Source organism: Aegilops tauschii, chromosome 2 (genome assembly GCF_002575655.3).
Source record: "Aegilops tauschii subsp. strangulata cultivar AL8/78 chromosome 2, Aet v6.0, whole genome shotgun sequence".
NCBI lineage: Eukaryota > Viridiplantae > Streptophyta > Magnoliopsida > Poales > Poaceae > Aegilops > Aegilops tauschii.
In genome coordinates, this window is record NC_053036.3 from 55,657,929 (window position 1) to 55,677,649 (window position 19,721).

At 43.4% G+C, this 19,721-nt stretch overlaps 1 protein-coding gene and 1 non-coding gene across 2 annotated transcripts; both read right to left on the minus strand.

The window, feature by feature from the left end:
- Window positions 1-3,679: 3,679 nt before the first annotated feature.
- LOC109750591 (alpha-L-arabinofuranosidase 1) lies at window positions 3,680-8,778 on the minus strand. The gene is made up of 17 exons (XM_020309549.4): window positions 8,502-8,778; window positions 8,110-8,164; window positions 7,722-7,933; window positions 7,406-7,527; window positions 7,168-7,321; window positions 6,948-7,017; window positions 6,719-6,864; window positions 6,577-6,622; window positions 6,449-6,501; window positions 5,727-5,871; window positions 5,402-5,520; window positions 5,257-5,328; window positions 5,054-5,157; window positions 4,774-4,830; window positions 4,467-4,665; window positions 4,226-4,369; window positions 3,680-4,113 (listed from the first exon to the last, which is right to left on the minus strand). Exons 1-17 carry the CDS (start codon window positions 8,691-8,693, stop codon window positions 3,994-3,996), a joined length of 2,010 nt encoding a protein of 669 aa, XP_020165138.1. The 5' UTR covers window positions 8,694-8,778; the 3' UTR covers window positions 3,680-3,993.
- TRNAE-CUC (transfer RNA glutamic acid (anticodon CUC)) lies at window positions 3,741-3,813 on the minus strand. Its single transcript has one exon. It is a non-coding gene; the product is annotated as a tRNA-Glu (tRNA).
- Window positions 8,779-19,721: the final 10,943 nt, after the last annotated feature.

Genomic DNA, 19,721 nt, shown 5'->3' on the forward strand with positions numbered 1-19,721 from the left:
ATACAATAAGACCGAAAAAAACTAAAGCTACACGGCAAAACACAAGGTAAAAAGTGATACGAAATTGGACTCGCCTGGGGGTGAAGATCGGAGAAGACTAGAAATGATCTCGGTGAAATTATTCTCTCCCGAATCTCTTCCCTCTTCTTTGGATGGTGGTTGTTCTTCTCCCTGGACTCTCTCCCTCTCCCTCTCTCTTTCTCTCTCTCTCTCCGCGTGTGTGTGTGTGTTTTCTTCTTGCCATCTGTCCCTTCTCGAAAGTTGTTTGTATAGATTCAGGAGGTCGTGGCGGAAGATGGCAGGAGCGTCCACGCTCGTACCAAACACCATCTTCTTCTCTGGTGTACCTGATGAAGGTATGCTCAAAGGGAAAGTTGCTAAAAACTACTTCAATGGCCAGGGTTTTGATTGTTTTCCTTCCAAATGTGTTAAAACCTGCACATCTTGTAGGAAAACAAGATTTCTTCATTCTTGAAAGATTGTCATTAGTAAAACAGGCAAACCGGAAAAACCCTTCGGAAAACCAAACAAATACCCATGTGAAAGCGCAAAATATTGAGCCACACCTGGGGTAGACATGATTGGACATCGACAACTGGGACGTGTTGGTGGATTAGTGTAGTGATAATCCCAAAGTGCAGGAAATCATCGTAGCAATTCCCAATGGTGGAAGCGATAAGTATGGAGTGTCGATCCCACAAGGAGCTAAAGGTAAGATCAATATTCTCTCAAGTCCTATCTGCCACTGATACGACTCTACATACACCGAACGTTTGCTTCCAACTAGAAACGAGAAATAAAACTACGTTGTGGGTATGAAGAGGATAACTTTGCATGATATCGGAGAGCTAAAACATAAAAGTAGGTGCTGTTATCATAAAGTTAGAATATATTACTAAATATTATAAATAACGAGTGTGGAATAATGATGGGTCGGTGTGCGGAATTATCCTAGGCAATCGTTAACAAGACCGGTAATCACTATTGCAATTTCATATGAGGGAGAGGCATAAGCTAACATATTTTGTCTTCTTGGATCATATGCACTTATGATTGGAACTCTAGCAAGCATCCGCAACTACTAAAGATCATTAAGGTAAAACCCAACCATAGCATTAAAGCATCAAGTCCCCTTATGCAACAACCCCCTTACTCGGGTTTATGCTTCTGTCACTCAAGCAACCCACTATAAGCGAATCATAAACATATTGCAACACCCTACAGCGGGAATCCCTCACGCTTGCGCGACACGGAGGGCACAATAGGACAGCACCAAAATAAAACATACAATCATAGGATGGCAACACATCATTGGATCATAATATGTGGCATAAAGCACCATGTTCAAGCATTGTTAGGGAAATCGTTAATTGGTAGCTGCTCGGTTGGCTTGTGAGTAGGGGATTAATAGGCTAACCGGCAAGTTAATCGTCCATTTAATCAATTAATCGGACGATTTATTGGTTTATCGGCTACTCGGTGACCCTACGAGTATGGGTTAATCAGCAAGCTAATTGGTTAATCGGGCGAATTCTTGAACAGGGTGTTCAAGTAGGGATTACAACGGGGTGCGGGAGAGTGGACCGCGTAAAAGAGATGAGGATGGTGATGATGGTGGTGATGTTGATGAAGACGATCACCGCGGCGATGATTCCTCTCCCGATGGCACTCCGGCGCCACCAAGAGAGAGGAGGAGAGGTTCTCCCCCTTGTGCTTCCTCCTCCATGGCCTCCCCCCTAGATGGGGAGAGGTTCTCCCTCTGGTCCTTGGCCTTCATGGCGATGATGGCCCCTCCGGGATCCTCCTCCATGGCCTCCGGTGATGATGGCCCCCTCCGGCAGGGTGCCAGAGAGGGCCTAGATTGATTTCTCGTGGCTACAGAGGCTTGCGGCGGCGGAACTTCTGATTTAGGTTATTTTCTGGAGGTTTCTGTATTTATAGGAATTTTTGGCGTAGGTCTGATGTCAGAGGGGTCTCCGAGTCGTCCACGAGATAGGGTCCCACGCCCAGGGGGGTGGGCGCGCCCCCCACCCTCATGGACAGCCAGAGACTCTTCTGACCCAACTCTTTTACTCCCGGGGCTTCTTTTGGTCCATAAAAAATCATCAAAAATTGGCACGTCAATTGGACTCCGTTTGGTATTCCTTTTCCGCGATACTTAAAAACAAGGAAAAAACAGAAATTGGCACTGGGCTCTAGGTTAATAGGTTAGTTGCAAAAATCATATAAAATATCATATAAATGCATATAAAACATCTAAGATGGATAATATAATAGCATGAATACTTCATAAATTATAGATACGTTGGAGACGTATCATGCAGCAACAAGATGTCGGGTTGTTGACGACAGAATGGTCTTTGGTCCATTATTATACTCAAATAAACTGTGATGGTTTACGATTAAAGTTAAAATGGAAAGCGTTAAAATTGAAATTTGAATTGTGCCATTTTGAATGGTCCTCATATGATATCTTGTTATTGTGAGCCAGCAAGTAAGATGGCGGTGCAAATATTCCCTATCAAATAAACTCCAATTGTTGATGGTTAAGGTTGAAACTCAAAGTGTTAAAAATGAAACTATAATAGTAGTCACTTGAAAATGGAAATTGTATGACATCTTGAGAGTGGTGAGGAAAAAATTGAAGTTCCATCGCCATTCAAAAGTAAACTCCAATTGTTGACGGTTAGAGTTGAAACTCAAAAGGTTAAAATTGAAATTCAAATAGTGCCATTCAAAAATGGAACTCGGATGATATCATGTTATCGTGAGGCACCTAGTAAGATGTTGGTTCAAACATTCTGAATTGAAAGAACTCCAATTGTCGATGGTTAAAGTTGAAACTCAAAGTGTTAAAATGAAACTATAATAGTAGTCATTCGAAAATGGAAGTCGTATGATATCTTGAGAGTGGCGAGGTAAAAAATATGTTCCATCTCCATCGAAAAAACTCCAATTATTGATGGTTAGAGTTGGAACTCAAGGAGTTAAAACTAAAATTCGAATATTGCCATTTGAAAATAGAACTCAAATGATATCCTGTTATTGTGGGCGAGCTAGTTAGATGTTCGTGCAAATATTCTGCTCGAATAATCTCCAATTGTTGATGATCAATGTTGAAACTCCAAGTGTTCAAATTGAAACGGGAATAGTAGCCATTTGAAATTGGTACTCGTATGATATCTTGAGAATGGCGAGCCAAACAAAAGTTGAATGTTAGTGCAAATATTCTGACTCAAATAAACTCGAATTTGTTGATGGTTAGAGTTGAAACTCAAAGTGTTAGAATTGAAACAAGAATAGTGGCCATTTAAAAATGGAACTCGTGTGATATCTTAAGAGTGGCGAGGCCATTTTTAAAATAAAAAATAAAAAATCCATCATCATTTCAAAACCCAAAGTGTCAAAATTGAAATTTGAATAGTGACATATACAAATGGAACTCAGATAATATGTTGCTATTGTGGGCCAGCTAGTTCGATGTTCGTGCAAATATTTCAAATAAACTCCAATTGTTGATGGTAAAGTCCTAAAACTGGAACTGGAAAATTAGACGTTTGAAAATGGAACTAGTGTGATATCTTGGAGGTAGCTAGGCGAAAAAAAGTTGGATGCTGGCACAAATATTCTGACTCGGAAAAACTCCGACTGCTGATGGTTAAAGTTCGAACTCAGTGTGTTAAATTGGAAACTGGAAAACTAACCGTTTGAATGAAAATGGCGAGACAAAAAAATATATATTCCGTCGCCGGGACTTGAACCCGGGTCTCTCGGGTGAGAGCCGTGTATCCTAACCACCTAGACTACGACGGATGCTGATGAACATATGGAAATTTTGCTTGTAATGCTGGGCACAACGTTTGCTAATAAGCTTCAGATACGGCTATGTAATGTTTCTTTAGACTTATCATCATTAGAATCCAGGCACACAAGAACAATACAATCTACAATACACGTGGTAATGCTCTATGATTTCTCGAGCTAGTTTCTTCTTCATATTGCCGAGTGCTTGCTGGGCTCCAGCAGGAGATCGAACGATGTGAGGGAGTAAGGGCTCACTGACACGCCCATCTGCTGCTTGGCGTCGGCCACCGGGCTCAACACCGGCGCCACCTGCAGAATTCCAGCAGCACGGTTGCAGAGTCAGCAAACACCAGAGGAAACAGCTACAGGGAGCAATTTACCACCATGATCAGCTCAGCCAGTGTGGTGGTGTGGTGCTGACCTTTTCTGGCTGTTCGAAGGAGTTCTCGTCGAGTGGCGCGCCGGATGTTAGCACCGTCTTCTTCGAGCCGGAGCTCTTGATGCCGCTCTCCAGACCCGTCACCGTTATGTTGAGATCCACGGCTTTGCTGCCGAAGTTCACGACCTGCGGAAAGATTGTTGTGTTTGGTCATTTTTGTCTTGTAATAAGGTTGGTCAGCAGAGTTTTCTGACTGAAATTTGGAAGAACAAAATGGGAGCACCTTTATTTTCAGGTAAGTGCTCTTGTCTTTAGGACTCTGCCACGTAATGGCAGATGCAACCATCTGATCGTAGTTGGAGACTTGCATGGTTGTGGGGTGAAAGGTGGCGCCGCTCGAGTCCTTGAAGAAGTGTAGCATCCAGTAGTTTGGGCATCCGTAGTGCTGCCATGAGTTGAACACAATGGCATCTGGGCTCCACCTGTGAAGCACATTTTCGTGTGTATGTGTTGGTTATCCAAATACATGACGATCGAGACTTGCAAACCATACCAAAATCTGAAACAATGCTAAGATGTTGAATCTTTACTTGCGATCGTTGTCATTTACAAACAGCGGTGCGCAGCTTGCCATCTCGACCACATCACTGCAGTAAAACAATGCGCAAAACATCAAAGTTCGCAATCAACCAGTAATGCAGACGCCAGAAAGCCCAGACTGATGCTGGAAAGGCTAGGCATTTGCCACTATCATTCATTTGATGTCAAAAGCTCTGCTTCTCAGTGCAGTCTTAACTTTTAAATTAGTAAGAGTGAGACAGAAAACATGTCAATGATGGAAAAAAGAAACTGATAAGAGCATATAATAACCTGTTCTTCTCTAATCCAACGAGAAATGCAGCTTCTGCAAGTGCTGCTACCAGTGTTCCTTTGCCAGCGTCGTTTCCAGTCACGGCGTACTCGCTAACAATTGCCTACAGATTGACAGTGCTTCCCCAAGTCATTTCCAGCTAAGGCACAGAAAATTGCAGATGTAGTGATAGCATTTGAAGTTTGACAAAAATACTACGTACCTTCGGTCCGCTGCGTGGTGTGTTGTCAAACATACTGGTTCTGGAAAACATATTAGCAGAAGATGCATAGACCTGCAGCAGAGATGAAGTTTTATCAACCATTAAAGATTAATTTGTTATAATGAACATAACACAGAGACCTTACATGAACATCATACAGATCGGCAGGGTTGGATGCCGAAATAGTTGACTTATCACAGCTTGATATAATGTTGATGTCAGGGTATGCAGCTTTAATCGCAGAATAGAACTTTTGGTAATTCCCTAGTAAGCAAAGTAAAAAGGTAGTATGAGCTTTCCTGCTTTATCCATAACAGAAGAAAAAGGAATATGCAAAATCTTTGTGCATCCTTTCACTAAGTAGAGAAGCAAGGTTGTGGATCATGCCTCCATAGCAGAAAAATAAACATTCTGAATCATGTACAGATTTGTGAACCTGGGAAAGAAGGATATAAAACTGTACTACAAACCTCTGTAGTAGAGCATCCAGCATTCTTGATTCCCTATTGAAACATAATCAAGCTTAAAAGGTTGTGGATGTCCCATTGCCGCACGAACTGAACCCCATGTAGTGTTGACCCCTCCCCTTGCGAACTCGATGCCATCAACAACATCCTGGAATACTACAAGCATGAAAATGCAGGGAAGGCCAAGAAGGTGGTAGCAATACTGGTACAGAAATTTATAAATTTTATTAATGTGGAAAAAGTGTTGAATTAAGACCAATAAAAGAAACTACATGCTGCCTCAGAACGTTTAGCAACTAAAATTCTTTTTCTTGGCATCAACATGAAGATGGGTTTCATAATTGAGAACAATGTGTGTCGTAATATATTTTGTGGTAGCAACCGAACCAAGGATGCTTCTGACAAGTTTAATCGCAATATAAATCATTTGGTTTGCACACACACCTGCTACAAAAATTAGGTTTATTTATTCTTAAAATCTTCAGCCTATTTTGTAAACCGGTTCTGTTTTGTACTTTTTATGTCTTGTAGTCACATTTCCTCGTAGAACAAGTTCATGTTGCCAACTGTTTGCGAGGTTGGACATCACATGTTGTTTTCAAATAACAGAGGAGATCACGTATGCCATGAAACTAAACCAGAGATTTCATTTTGCGCATTAGGTTGTCCAGTCAGATTTCTCTCCTTTTATCAACTGATTGACAATATAATCTTGAAGAACATACCTTCACCAGAGATGCAATTATTGCAGTAGGAACTTCTTCGTTAATGCTTGCTCCTGCAGTACCGACAAGCATTTCGTAAGACAGATCAAGTGTTTGCTAGAAGCCGTACATACGTAGACTGAACATACCATCATTCACCACCCAAACAGGGGAAGCACCAAGGTCTTCAGCTAACTGCAGTAAATAAATATCAATATCAACTTATGAAATATACACATTGGAGAAATTTTAGTGTTTTAAAGTCAAAGAGTGTGTCTGTGTTCCATTTACCTGAAGGAACTCAAAGAATCCGAGTCCGTCGTCAGTCCAGTATCCCCAGGCATCATTGACATGGCCAGGTCTTTCCTCCCATGGACCCACAGTTTCGCCCCAATGAAACGCATTTCTTAGATATTGTCCCATGGCATAGTTACCGCCTAAACAACATTTTATTTATATCATCAAAATCATGTAATGATATAACTTAACCTTGGATGTAACAACTGTAAATACGATAGACCTGGAAACTTGAGAAACTGGGGCTTTAAATTGGCCAACATGGAAGCAAGATCCTTCCGAAAACCATGTCCCTATGAAGAAAACATATAATAAATAAAAGCTCAAATACGGTACAGGTAAAAACATACATTCATTGCTTTCTTCAACAGAAAGAAAATCAGAAGAAAAAGAAAAAGGAAATCTCATCAAAAGGAAGAGAAACAAACACAAAGAAGGCTTACCATGTAAGTGTCCGATGGCATAACCGACACTTGATCGAGCCAGACCACTCCAGTTTTAGTGGTTGTAATTTGAAGCCTTGAATTAGTGTTGTTTTGGCTGGAATACAAACGAAACTGTATCTTTGTCCAGTTGGTGAATTGTTTCTTGCCGCCCCTGAAAGCACCAGGGGAATCCAGGTTATAAATATGCAAACAATAATGCAGCATTTCTGATAAACTGATGACAGCATAACATTACGTGATGGTGCGAGAAGCGAGTTTGTGCAGACCGTCAGAGCTTGTCAAAGAAATGGTCAAGGAAACTGCATCTGAAGACCTAATGTGCAGGCTCACCTTATAACCCTTCCTTCTTTCAATGTTCTGGAAAGAGGAAAGCAATATGAGGCAAACTTGTAAAGAGTTCCATTTCATTTAAAAGGATAATAATGCATTTCAAACCAAACTGAAACTGCCACACACGTTCCGTGATACTATTGACTGAATATGTTGTATTTCTTTCGAAAACATTTCAACATATTATATGTGCAGACATATGAACAAAAGAAATACCATACCATGCCCCAGTAACCAGGATTGTAGACCCCAACGCCTCCGGATGGACAGACATTAGTTCCTTTAGAACCACAAAGAACTTCCATTCGGAGTGCGACCGGGTTACGTTCGAAACAAGATGTCCGATCGGTTCCCACGATGATGCTTGATTCATTTCCAATTATGAACCATGGTTCGATGTTTGATGGTGTATTAGGCCCACCGGCCTCAAAACCTGGAAGTAATTTTGTAAGAGTATACACAACACTGAGCAAGAAAAAAATGAAAGTGCAGAATTGACCCTTGACTCATCAACACATATCCTGACCTTCTGCACACCATCCTCTGGTAGAAGTGTGCATCTACAATAGCCTATATTGTACCTGATAACTATGATATGTATTTCCTTACCTCTGTTGCTCACAAGCTCTGCCCACAACCCACCAGCACCAGCATGGTTGATCTCCTGCAGATAAAACCAAAATATGATTTGAGTTATTAATTGTTGCTGAGGTTATCATCTTTGCAGCAAAATCAAAACCAAAATTTCAAGATCCAATTTTTTCTTGAACTGAGACAAACTGCGACAGAGCTGCACTCTGTAATCCTATGAGATTCAGCTAACCAATATAGCTGCATATATAGTTTAAACTGTAACCAAACAAATGGCCTTACTGAATGAGAGAAAATTTTATGCAAAGTTTTACCAGGTGGCTGTTACAAACTCGAACAAATAGCGCAAAAGTTTTCAGCAATCGCAGTTTGACAAGCAATTTAATTTACCAAGAGACTCTTATTCTCACCTCAAAAAAGATGCCGAACATCTTGTCAGGCATCTTCCTCGCAGTCTGCGGCGAGGCGTCCACGCTCAGCTGCCCGGCCTGACCCGCCACGAACCTAACAGAGGACGATGCCCAGCACAAGGCACACACCACTGCCAGCACACAACGCAACCGGTGACCGGCATGCGCCCTCGGCACAGCCATTGTGCTCATCTGAACTGAACCCGCAGCTCAAATCAAAGAACAGAGTACTGAATCCACAGTCTACCCATATATATATATAGCACGGGCTATGGCTAGAAGCGTACTGCGTCAAGTAACCAGCAATTTGAGCAAAAGTAGTCCCACGAGTGGAAGCAAAGCTAGCCGAGAAGGCATCCAATGGACGAGGGACGAAGATGGGCGCGGATGGGGACGTACGTCAGTATTCTGTTTGAAGCTTTACTCCTCCGTTTCTGCACATCACATCGCGGGGAAGCAAGAAGCAACCAAGTACGTGCTCTCATTTCCGTTGATGAATCAGTGGCAGCTACTCTTGCTCATGAAGATTATTATCCGCAAGTGCTCACACTGGAGGCGAAGTCTGCAGAAATAGAAATGGTGGCGGAAAATAAACAGAGACAGTGGCTCGGTGCGTTCTTGAGTACAGTTGAAGCCAAAGCAAAGAATATAAACTTGGAATAGTGGCCTCGGCTAATTGGGGAGATTTTTTGTCCAAAAGGAACCCCTGGCCAATAGAATTGCCAAAAAAGACTACCCGTGAATATATTTGACGGCGCGGCAGGCGACACGTGCCACCTGCCGCCACGCCAGGAGGCGGCGGGCCCTGCCGCCACAGCAGGAGGCGGCCTCTCGTGGTATAACGGATTAGGTATAGCGGCAGTAGTCGGGATGTAACGGGCCAGGTTTGTGGGCCACGCCGCCACCGGGTGAGGCGGCCTCTGCTGCCCATGTCGCCCGCAGGCAGACAAAAACAGCTGCACGGAAGGCGAGGCGCAGGCCCGGCCGCCACCGCAGCTGGCGGCAGCGGTAGTGATGGCGCTCATTCCCATGCTTTCGGAAATTGCTGCTGCAGCTGAGGTGACAGCACCCAAGAGCGTGATTTCCGCATTGTTTTGCTTTTTGCAGCAGAGGTGACACTGATGCTTTGTAATTTGGAATCAGATTCCCGCCTGCGTGATTTCCGCTTCCTGCCGCACACCCGAGAGCGTTGTAGTTGCTGCGTGTGATGAGACACTGCGATGCTGGAATCCGAGGCTACAGTAGGTGAGTTCTAGCTCGTTCTGCCGACAATACAGTGCTCCTCTTCTTTATATATGCACAACCGCGGCTGCGCATACACTCTCTCGAATATCTCTGGTTGCCTTCACTGCCTCTCTGCTCTCTCTAAGTCTACAAGAATACACAGAAGAAAATACTTGGTAGCCACTTTCACTCGTGATTTTGGCCGATTTAGAGTTAGTTTTCGAAGATGGTGAAGTTGAAGAAAAGATAGATTAAGGTAAGATCTATCCATTTTTGTTGGTTTTGTTCGCATGCATGATGTTTTTGTTCTGTTTGATTAGTTCTTAAGTGTGTATTCTATGTTGTTTTAGGCATTATTTCAGCACTTGGAGGAGTCATTTGGAGTTTCTGGAGTAGGATTTGCCGTGCTAAGTGAAGTACGAAGGGGGAGATCAAGGTATGAGCTTCGCAATACATGGATTTTTTTGTGTATGCACAGTGGTAATTAGTTAGTCATTTAGCTCGTCATTAGCTATGTGATGTTAGTGCTTAGAGGTTAGGAAAAAATTCAGACGATAGATACAACATTTAAACTTCTTTTTTGATAAGAGTAGGTTGAAGATATTGTATCAATGTTAGCTGCGTCCATTTGTATTGACATGTGAGAAGCTCTTAATACGGTAATTAAGAAAAAATTGCACTGTAATTGTTCATTGCATGTGGTATGTTCTTTCATGTGGTATGTTTATTAATAAGTCTATGGTTAGGAAACCGTAGGTCTACTTTGTTATGTCGCAATAATCTAAATTTTATATGTTAAGATTAGGTGCTAATGTACTTAATGATGTATGTAATTAGGTAAAATAATTCATCTTAGTAGCAAACAAGGAGGAGATGACGTGATTGAAGAAATTGTGTTACCATCTTCGCTGTCCCTTTTGAGGTGATGACCATATACATGCAAGTGCTATTTTCATACTTTTGATAGCAGAAAGAAAAATCCGTGTGTAATATTGATGTTCATGTGATAATAGGTTGACTCCATTCATATATTACTGGTGACGGATATTTATTCGAACTATTTGGACGCTTAATTGCATTCGCAAGCACATCCATATTGGAGCTAAGGTATAAAATGACGCCGTAATTTTGTTAATATTTTTTATATTGATGTACTGTTGTTAAAAATGTGCATGCCGCTGCAAATATTATTATTTGTAAATAAATGAATTTTATCGTATGATATGAAAAACATTATATAAAGCCGGAAGAAATTAAATATTTTACTCATATGATATTAAAATGTTATTATCGTAATATTATGTTTAGTGGTTATTTCGATAGCGAGTACTTACCCTCAGTTTTGTCATAACCTGTTGTAAGAAAATTATGTAGAAAACCATCTTTTACTAATAGTCGTTTTTCCAAAAGCTAAGTTTTTGCATGTTACGAGAACCATTTTAGGATATTTTTGGGGTAGTTAGAGAAAATCAAACAGAGTTTTAGTTTGTTACGCTCGTAGACGAGTTTGAGAAAAAATAGATCTTTAAATACCCGTTAACCAAACAACCCCTTAAAGTCTAAGTAAATGATTCTAAAAACAAACCGAATATTTATAACGAAAATACAGTTATTATTTTAGTCGTAAGATATGTAAATGTTGTCATCGTTACTATATGTTCAGTTACTAATTATTTGAAATGTAAACATGTATGTTGGTTAGGTACTATGGAAAATTTAGTAGTGTACTATGGAAACGTCTTACGCGACGGTCCTTTCGGGGTGGATGGTCTTTGTGCGAGTCAACTACAGTTGTAGTGAGAGACATGGTCAACGTGGGTTACGCAGCTGTTAGAAGGTGCATCCAAGCGGTGTTTGGCCCAGGGATGCAGGGAAAAATGACAATGGAGGCCTTTGTCGTTGATGGAGGAAATGATGGGACAGTTGCCCGTTGGGGTTTGCGGCCTGTCACAGGTGATCGTGTTGGGGAACGTAGCAGAAATTCAAAATTTTCTACGCATCACCAAGATCAATCTATGGAGTAATCTAACACCGAGGGGAAGGGGAGTGCATCTTCATACCCTTGAAGATCGCGATGCGGAAGCGTTGCAAGAACGCGGATGAAGGAGTCGTACTCGTAGCGATTCAGATCGCGGTTGATTCCGATCTAAGCGCTGAACCACGGCGCCTCCGCGTTCAACACACGTGCAGCCCGGTGACGTCTCCCACGCCTTGATCCAACAAGGAGAGAGGGAGAGGTTGGGGAAGACTCCGTCCAGCAGCAGCACAACGGCATGGTGGTGATGGAGGAGCGTGGCACTCCAGCAGGGCTTCGCCAAGCACTGCGAGAGACGAGGAGGGAGAGGGGTAGGGCTGCGCCAAGAGAGAGATGTTCTCGTGTGTATGGCAGCCCCAAAACCCCCACTATATATAGGGGAGGGGGAGGGGCTGCGCCCCCATCTAGGGTTCCCCCCCAAGGGGTGCGGCCAGCCCTAGATGGGAGTTGGAGGGGCGGCCAAGGGGGGACAGAGGGGGGCGCACCACTAGGTGGGCCTTAGGCCCATCTGAGCCTAGGGTTTCCCCCTTCCCCCTTCCCTGCGCCTTGGGCCCCTTGTGGGAGGCGCACCAGCCCACCTAGGGGCTGGTCCCTTCCCACACTTGGCCCACGCAGCCCTCTGGGGCCGGTGGCCCCACCTGGTGGACCCCCGGGACCCTCCCGGTGGTCCCGGTACGTTACCGATAGCACCCGAAACTTTTCCGGTGACCAAACCAGGACTTCCCATATATAAATCTTTACCTCCGGACCATTTTGGAACTCCTCGTGACGTCCGGGATCTCATCCAGGACTCCGAACAACATTCGGTAACCACGTATATCTATTCCCTATAACCCTAGCGTCATCGAACCTTAAGTGTGTAGACCCTACGGGTTCGGGAACCATGCAGACATGACCGAGACGTTCTCCGGCCAATAACCAACAGCGGGATCTGGATACCCATGTTGGCTCCCACATGTTCCACGATGATCTCATCGGATGAACCACGATGTCGGGGATTCAATCAATCCCGTATACAATTCCCTTTGTCAATCGGTATGTTACTTGCCCGAGATTCAATCGTCGGTATCCCGATACCTTGTTCAATCTCGTTACCGGCAAGTCTCTTTACTCGTTCCGTAACACAACATCCCGTGATCAACTCCTTGGTCACATTGTGCACATAATGATGATGTCCTACCGAGTGGGCCCAGAGATACCTCTCCGTTTACACGGAGTGACAAATCCCAGTCTCGATTCGTGCCAACCCAACAGACACTTTCGGAGATACCTGTAGTGCACCTTTATAGCCACCCAGTTACGTTGTGACGTTTGGTACACCCAAAGCATTCCTACGGTATCCGGGAGTTGCACAATCTCATGGTCTAAGGAAATGATACTTGACATTAGAAAAGCTCTTAGCAAACGAACTACACGATCTTGTGCTAGGCTTAGGATGGGGTCTTGTCCATCACATCATTCTCCTAATGATGTGATCCCGTTATCAACGACATCCAATGTCCATGGTCAGGAAACCGTAACCATCTATTGATCAACGAGCTAGTCAACTAGAGGCTTGCTAGGGACATGGTGTTGTCTATGTATCCACACATGTATTTGAGTTTCCTATCAATACAATTTTAGCATGGATAATAAACGATTATCATGAACAAGGAAATATAATAATAACCAATTTATTATTGCCTCTAGGGCATATTTCCAACAGTCTCCCACTTGCACTAGAGTCAATAATTTAGTTCACATCACCATGTAATTAACACTCACAGGTCACATCACCATGTGACTAACATCCAAAGAGTTTACTAGAGTCAACAATCTAGTTCACATCACTATGTGATTAACACTCAATGAGTTCTGGTTTGATCATGTTATGCTTGTGAGAGAGGTTGTAGTCAACGGGTCTGAACCTTTTAGATCCGTGTGTGCTTTACGAATATCTATGTCATCTTGTGGATGCAGCTACCACGCGCTACTTGGAGCCATTTCAAATAACTGCTCTACTATACGAATCCGGTTTACTACTCAGAGTCATCCGGATTAGTGTCAAAGTTTGCATCGACGTAACCCTTTACGACGAACTCCTTTTCACCTCCATAATCGAGAAAATTTCCTTAGTCCACTAGATACTAAGGATAAGTTCGACCACTGTTATGTGATCCATTCCCGGATCATTATAGTACCCCTTGACTAACTCATAGCAAGGCACACTTCATGTGCGGTACACAGCATAGCATACTATAGAGCCTACGTCTTAAGCATAGGGGACGACCTTCGTCCTTTCTCTCTCTTCTGCCGTGGTCAAGCTTTGAGTCTTACTCAATACTCACACCTTGTAACACAGCCAAGAACTCCTTCTTCGCTGGTCTATTTTGAACTCCTTCAAAATCTTGTCACGGTATGTTTTCATTTGAAAGTACTATTAAGCGGTTCTTGATCTATCCTTATAGATCTTGATGCTCAATGTTCAAGTAGCTTAATCCAGGTTTTCCATTGAAAAACACTTTTCAAATAACCCTGTATGCTTTCCAGAAATTCTACATCATCTCTGATCAACAATATGTCAACAACATATACTCATCAGAAATTCTATAGTGCTCCCACTCACTTCTTTGGAACTACAAGTTTCTCATAAACTTTGTATAAACCCAAAATCTTTGATCATCTCATCAAAGCGTTCATTCCAACTCCGAGATGCTTACTCCAGTCCTTAGAAGGATTGCTGGAGCTTTGCATACTTGTTAGCATCTTTTAGGATTGACAAAACCTTCTGGTTGTATCACATACAACCTTTCCTCAAAAAGTCGTCGAGGAAACAATGTTTTGTCTTCCTATCTGCAAGATTTCATAAACAATGCAGTAAGTGCTAATACAATTCCAACAGACTCTTAGCATCGCTACGAGTGAGAAAGTCTCATCGTAGTCAACTCCTTGAACTTGTCAGAAAACATCTTAACGACAAGCCGAGCTTTCTTAATGGTGACACTTACCATCATTGTCTGTCTTTCTTTTAAAATCCATCTGCACCCAACAGCCTTACGACCATCAAGTATTTCTTCCAAAGTCTATACTTTGCTTTTATACATGGATCCTCTCTCGGATTTCATGGCCTCGAGCCATTCGTCGGAATCCGGGCCCATCATCGCTTCTCCACAGCTCATAGGTTCATCGTTGTCCAACAACATGACTTCCAAGACAGGATTACGTACCGCTCTGAAGTAGTGCGCATCCTTGTCGTCCTATGAGGTTTGGTAGTGACTTGATCCGAAGTTTCATGATCACTATCATAAGCTTCCACTTCAATTGGTATAGCTGCCACAGGAACAGCTTCCTGTGCCCTGCTACACACTAGTTGAAGTGACGGTTCAATAACCTCATCAAGTCTCCACCATCCTCCCACTCAATTCTTTCGAGAGAAACTTTTCTCGAGAAAGGACCTGTTTCTAGAAGCAATTACTTTTGCTTCCAGATCTGAAATAGGAGGTATACCCAACTGTTTTGGGTATTCTATGAAGATGCATTTATCCGCTTTGGGTTCGAGCTTATCAGCCTGAAACTTTTTCACATAAGCATCGCAGCCCCAAACTTTTAAGAAACGACAACTTAGGTTTCTCTAAACGGTGTCGTCTCAACGGAATTGCGTGGTGCCCCTTTTAAAGTGAATGCAGTTGTCTCTAATGCCTAACCCATAAACGATAGTGGTAATTCGATAAGAGACATCATGGTATGCACCATATCCAATAGGGTGCAGTTATGATGTTCGGACACACCATCACACTATGGTGTTCCAGGCGGTATTAATTGTGAAACACTTTCCACAATGTCTTAATTGTGTGCCAAACTCATAACTCAGATATCTCTATGATCATATCATAGACATTTTATCCTCTTGTCACGACGATTTTCAACTTCACTCTGAAATTACTTGAACCTTTCAATAATTCAGACTTGTGTTTCATCAAGTAAATATTCTCAGCATCTACTCAAATCATCTGTGAAGTAAGAACATGTCGATATCCACTGCGTGCCTCAGCACTCATTGGACTGCACACATCAAATGTATTACTTCCAACAAGTTGCTCTCTTGTTCCATCTTACTGAAAACGAGGCCTTTCAGTCATCTTGCCCATGTGGTATGATTTGCATGTCTCAAGTGATTCAAAATCAAGTGAGTCCAAACGATCCATCTGCATGGAGTTTCTTCATGCATATATACCAATAGACATGGTTTGCATGTCTCAATGTTTTCAAAAACGAGTGAGTCCAAAGATCCATCTACATGGAGCTTCTTCATGCGTTCTATACCAATATGACTCAAATGGCAGTGCCACAAGTATGTGGTACTATCATTACTATTTTATATCTTTTGGCACGAACATGTGTATCACTGCGATCGAGATTCATTTTAGGTGCAAGACCATTGAAGGTATTATTCAAATAAACAGAGTAACCATTATTCTCCTTAAATGAATAACCGTATTGCGATAAAAATAATCCAATCATGTTTATGCTCAACGCAAACACCAAATAACAATTATTTAGGTTTAACACCAATCTCGATGGTAGAGGGAGCATGCGATGCTTGATCACATCAACCTTGGAAACACTTCCAACACATATCGTCATCTCACCTTTAGCTAGTCTCCGTTTATTCCGCAGCTTTTATTTCGAGTTACTAACACTTAGCAACCGAACCGGTATCTAATACCCTGGTGCTGCTAGGAGTACTAGTAAAGTACACATTCATATAATGTATATCCAATATACTTCTGTCGACCTTGCCTGCCTTCTCATCTACCAAGTATCTTGGGTAGTTCTGCTTCAGTGACCGTTCCCCTCATTACAGAAGCACTTAGTCTCGGGTTTGGGTTCAACCTTGGGATTCTTCACTAGAGCAGCAAATGATTTGCTGTTTCATGAAGTATCCCTTTTGCCCTTGCCCTTCTAGAAACTAGTGGTTTTACTAACCATCAACAATTGATGCTCCTTCTTGATTTCTATTTTCGCGGTGTCAAACATCGCGAGTTGCTCAAGGATCATCATGTCTATCCCTGATATGTTATAGTTCATCACGAAGCTCTAATAGCTTGGTGGCAGTGACTATGGAGAACCATCACTATCTCATCTGGAAGATTAACTCCCACTCGATTCAAGTGATTGTAGTACTCAGACAATCTGAGCACATGCTCAACGATTGAGCTTTTCTCCCTTAGTTTGCAGGCTTAAGAAACTTGTCAGAGGTCTCATACCTCTTGACGTGGGCACTAGTCTGAAATCCCAATTTCAGTCTTCGGAACATCTCATATGTTCTGCGACGTTTCAAAACCGTCTTATCGCCACAATTTTAAACTGTTAGCATCACACACTGAACTATCACGTAGTCATCAAAACGTGTATGTCAGATGTTTCGTAACATCTACAGACGACGCTGAGGTTCAGCACACCGAGCGGTGCATTAAGGACATAAGCCTTCTGTGCAGCAATGAGGACAATCCTTAGTTTACGGACCCAGTCCGCATAATTGCTACTATCAACTTTCAACTAAATTTTCTCTAGGAACATATCTTAAACAGTAGAACTAAAGCGTAAGCTATGACATAATTCGCAAAGACCTTTTGACTATGTTCATGATAATTAAGTTCATCTGATTATTTAATGAGCTCCCACTCAGATAGACATCCCTCTAGTCATCTAAGTGATACATGATCTGAGTCAAACTAGGCCGTGTTCGATCATCACGTGAGACGGACTAGTCATCATCGGTGAACATCTCCATGTTGATCGCATCTACTATACGACTCATGTTCGACCTTTCGATCTCTTGTGTTCCGAGGCCATGTCTGTACATGCTAGGCTCGTCAAGTCAACCTAAGTGTTTCGCATGTGTTCCGAGGCCATGTCTGTACATGCTAGGCTCGTCAACACCCGTTGTATTTGAACGTTAGAATCTATCACACCCGATCATCACGTGGTGCTTCGAAACAACGAACCTTCGCAACGGTGCACAGTTAGGGGGAACACGTCTCTTGAAATTTTAGTGAGGGATCATCTTATTTATGCTACCGTCGTTCTAAGCAAATAAGATGTAAACATGACAAACATCACATGCAAATCATAAAGTGACATGATATGGCCAATATCATCTTGCGCCTTTTGATCTCCATCTTCGAGGCGCGGCATGATCACCTTCGTCACCGGCATGACACCATGATCTCCATCATTGTGTCTTCATGAAGTTGTCTCGCCAACTATTACTTCTACTACTATGGCTAACGGTTAGCAATAAAGTAAAGTAATTACATGGCGTTTTCATTGACACGCAGGTCATACAATAAATTAAGACAACTCCTATGGCTCCTGCCGGTTGTCATACTCATCGACATGCAAGTCGTGATTCCTATTAAAAGAACATGATCAATCTCATACATCACATATATCATTCATCACATCCTTTTGGCCATATCACATCACATAGCATACCCTGCAAAAACAAGTTAGACGTCCTCTAATTGTTGTTGCATGTTTTACGTGGCTGCTATGGGATTCTAGCAAGAACGTTTCTTACTACGCAAAAGCCACAACGTGATATGCCAATTTCTATTTACCCTTCATAAGGACCCTTTTCATCGAATCCGATCCGACTAAAGTGGGAGAGACAGACACCCGCTAGCCACCTTATGCAACTAGTGCATATCAGTCGGTCGAACCTGTCTCACGTAAGTGTACGTGTAAGGTCGGTCCGGGCCGCTTCATCCCACGATGCCGCCGAATCAAGATAAGACTAGTAACGGCAAGTAAATTGACAAAATCGACGCCCACAACTACTTTGTGTTCTACTCGTGCATAGAATCTACGCATAGACATAGCTCATGATGCCACTGTTGGGGAACGTAGCAGAAATTCAAAATTTTCTACGCATCACCAAGATCAATCTATGGAGTAATCTAGCACCGAGGGGAAGGGGAGTGCATCTTCATACCCTTGAAGATCGCGATGCGGAAGCGTTGCAAGAACGCGGATGAAGGAGTCGTACTCGTAGCGATTCAGATCGCGGTTGATTCCGATCTAAGCGCCGAACCACGGCACCTCCGCGTTCAACACACGTGCAGCCCGGTGACGTCTCCCACGCCTTGATCCAGCAAGGAGAGAGGGAGGGGTTGGGGAAGACTCCATCCAGCAGAAGCACAACGACATGGTGGTGATGGAGGAGCGTGGCACTCCAGCAGGGCTTCGCCAAGCACTGCGAGAGACGAGGAGGGAGAGGGGTAGGGCTACGCCAAGAGAGAGATGTTCTCGTGTGTATGGCAGCCCCAAAACCCCCACTATATATAGGGGAGGGGGAGGGGCTGCGCCCCCATCTAGGGTTCCCCCCAAGGGGTGCGGCCAGCCCTAGATGGGAGTTGGAGGGGCGGCCAAGGGGGGAGATAGGGGGGCGCACCACTAGGTGGGCCTTAGGCCCATCTGAGCCTAGGGTTTCCCCCTTCCCCCTTCCCTGCGCCTTGGGCCCCTTGTGGGAGGCGCACCAGCCCACCTAGGGGCTGGTCCCTTCCCACACTTGGCCCACGCAGCCCTCTGGGGCCGGTGGCCCCACCTGGTGGACCCCCCGGGACCCTCCCGGTGGTCCCGGTACGTTACCGATAGCACCCGAAACTTTTCCGGTGACCAAAACAGGACTTCCCATATATAAATCTTTACCTCCGGACCATTCCGGAACTCCTCGTGATGTCCGGGATCTCATCCGGGACTCCTAAGAACATTCGGTAACCACGTATATCTATTCCCTATAACCCTAGCGTCATCGAACCTTAAGTGTGTAGACCCTACGGGTTCGGGAACCATGCAGACATGACCGAGACGTTCTCCGGCCAATAACCAACAGCGGGATCTGGATACCCATGTTGGCTCCCACATGTTCCACGATGATCTCATCGGATGAACCACGATGTCGGGGATTCAATCAATCC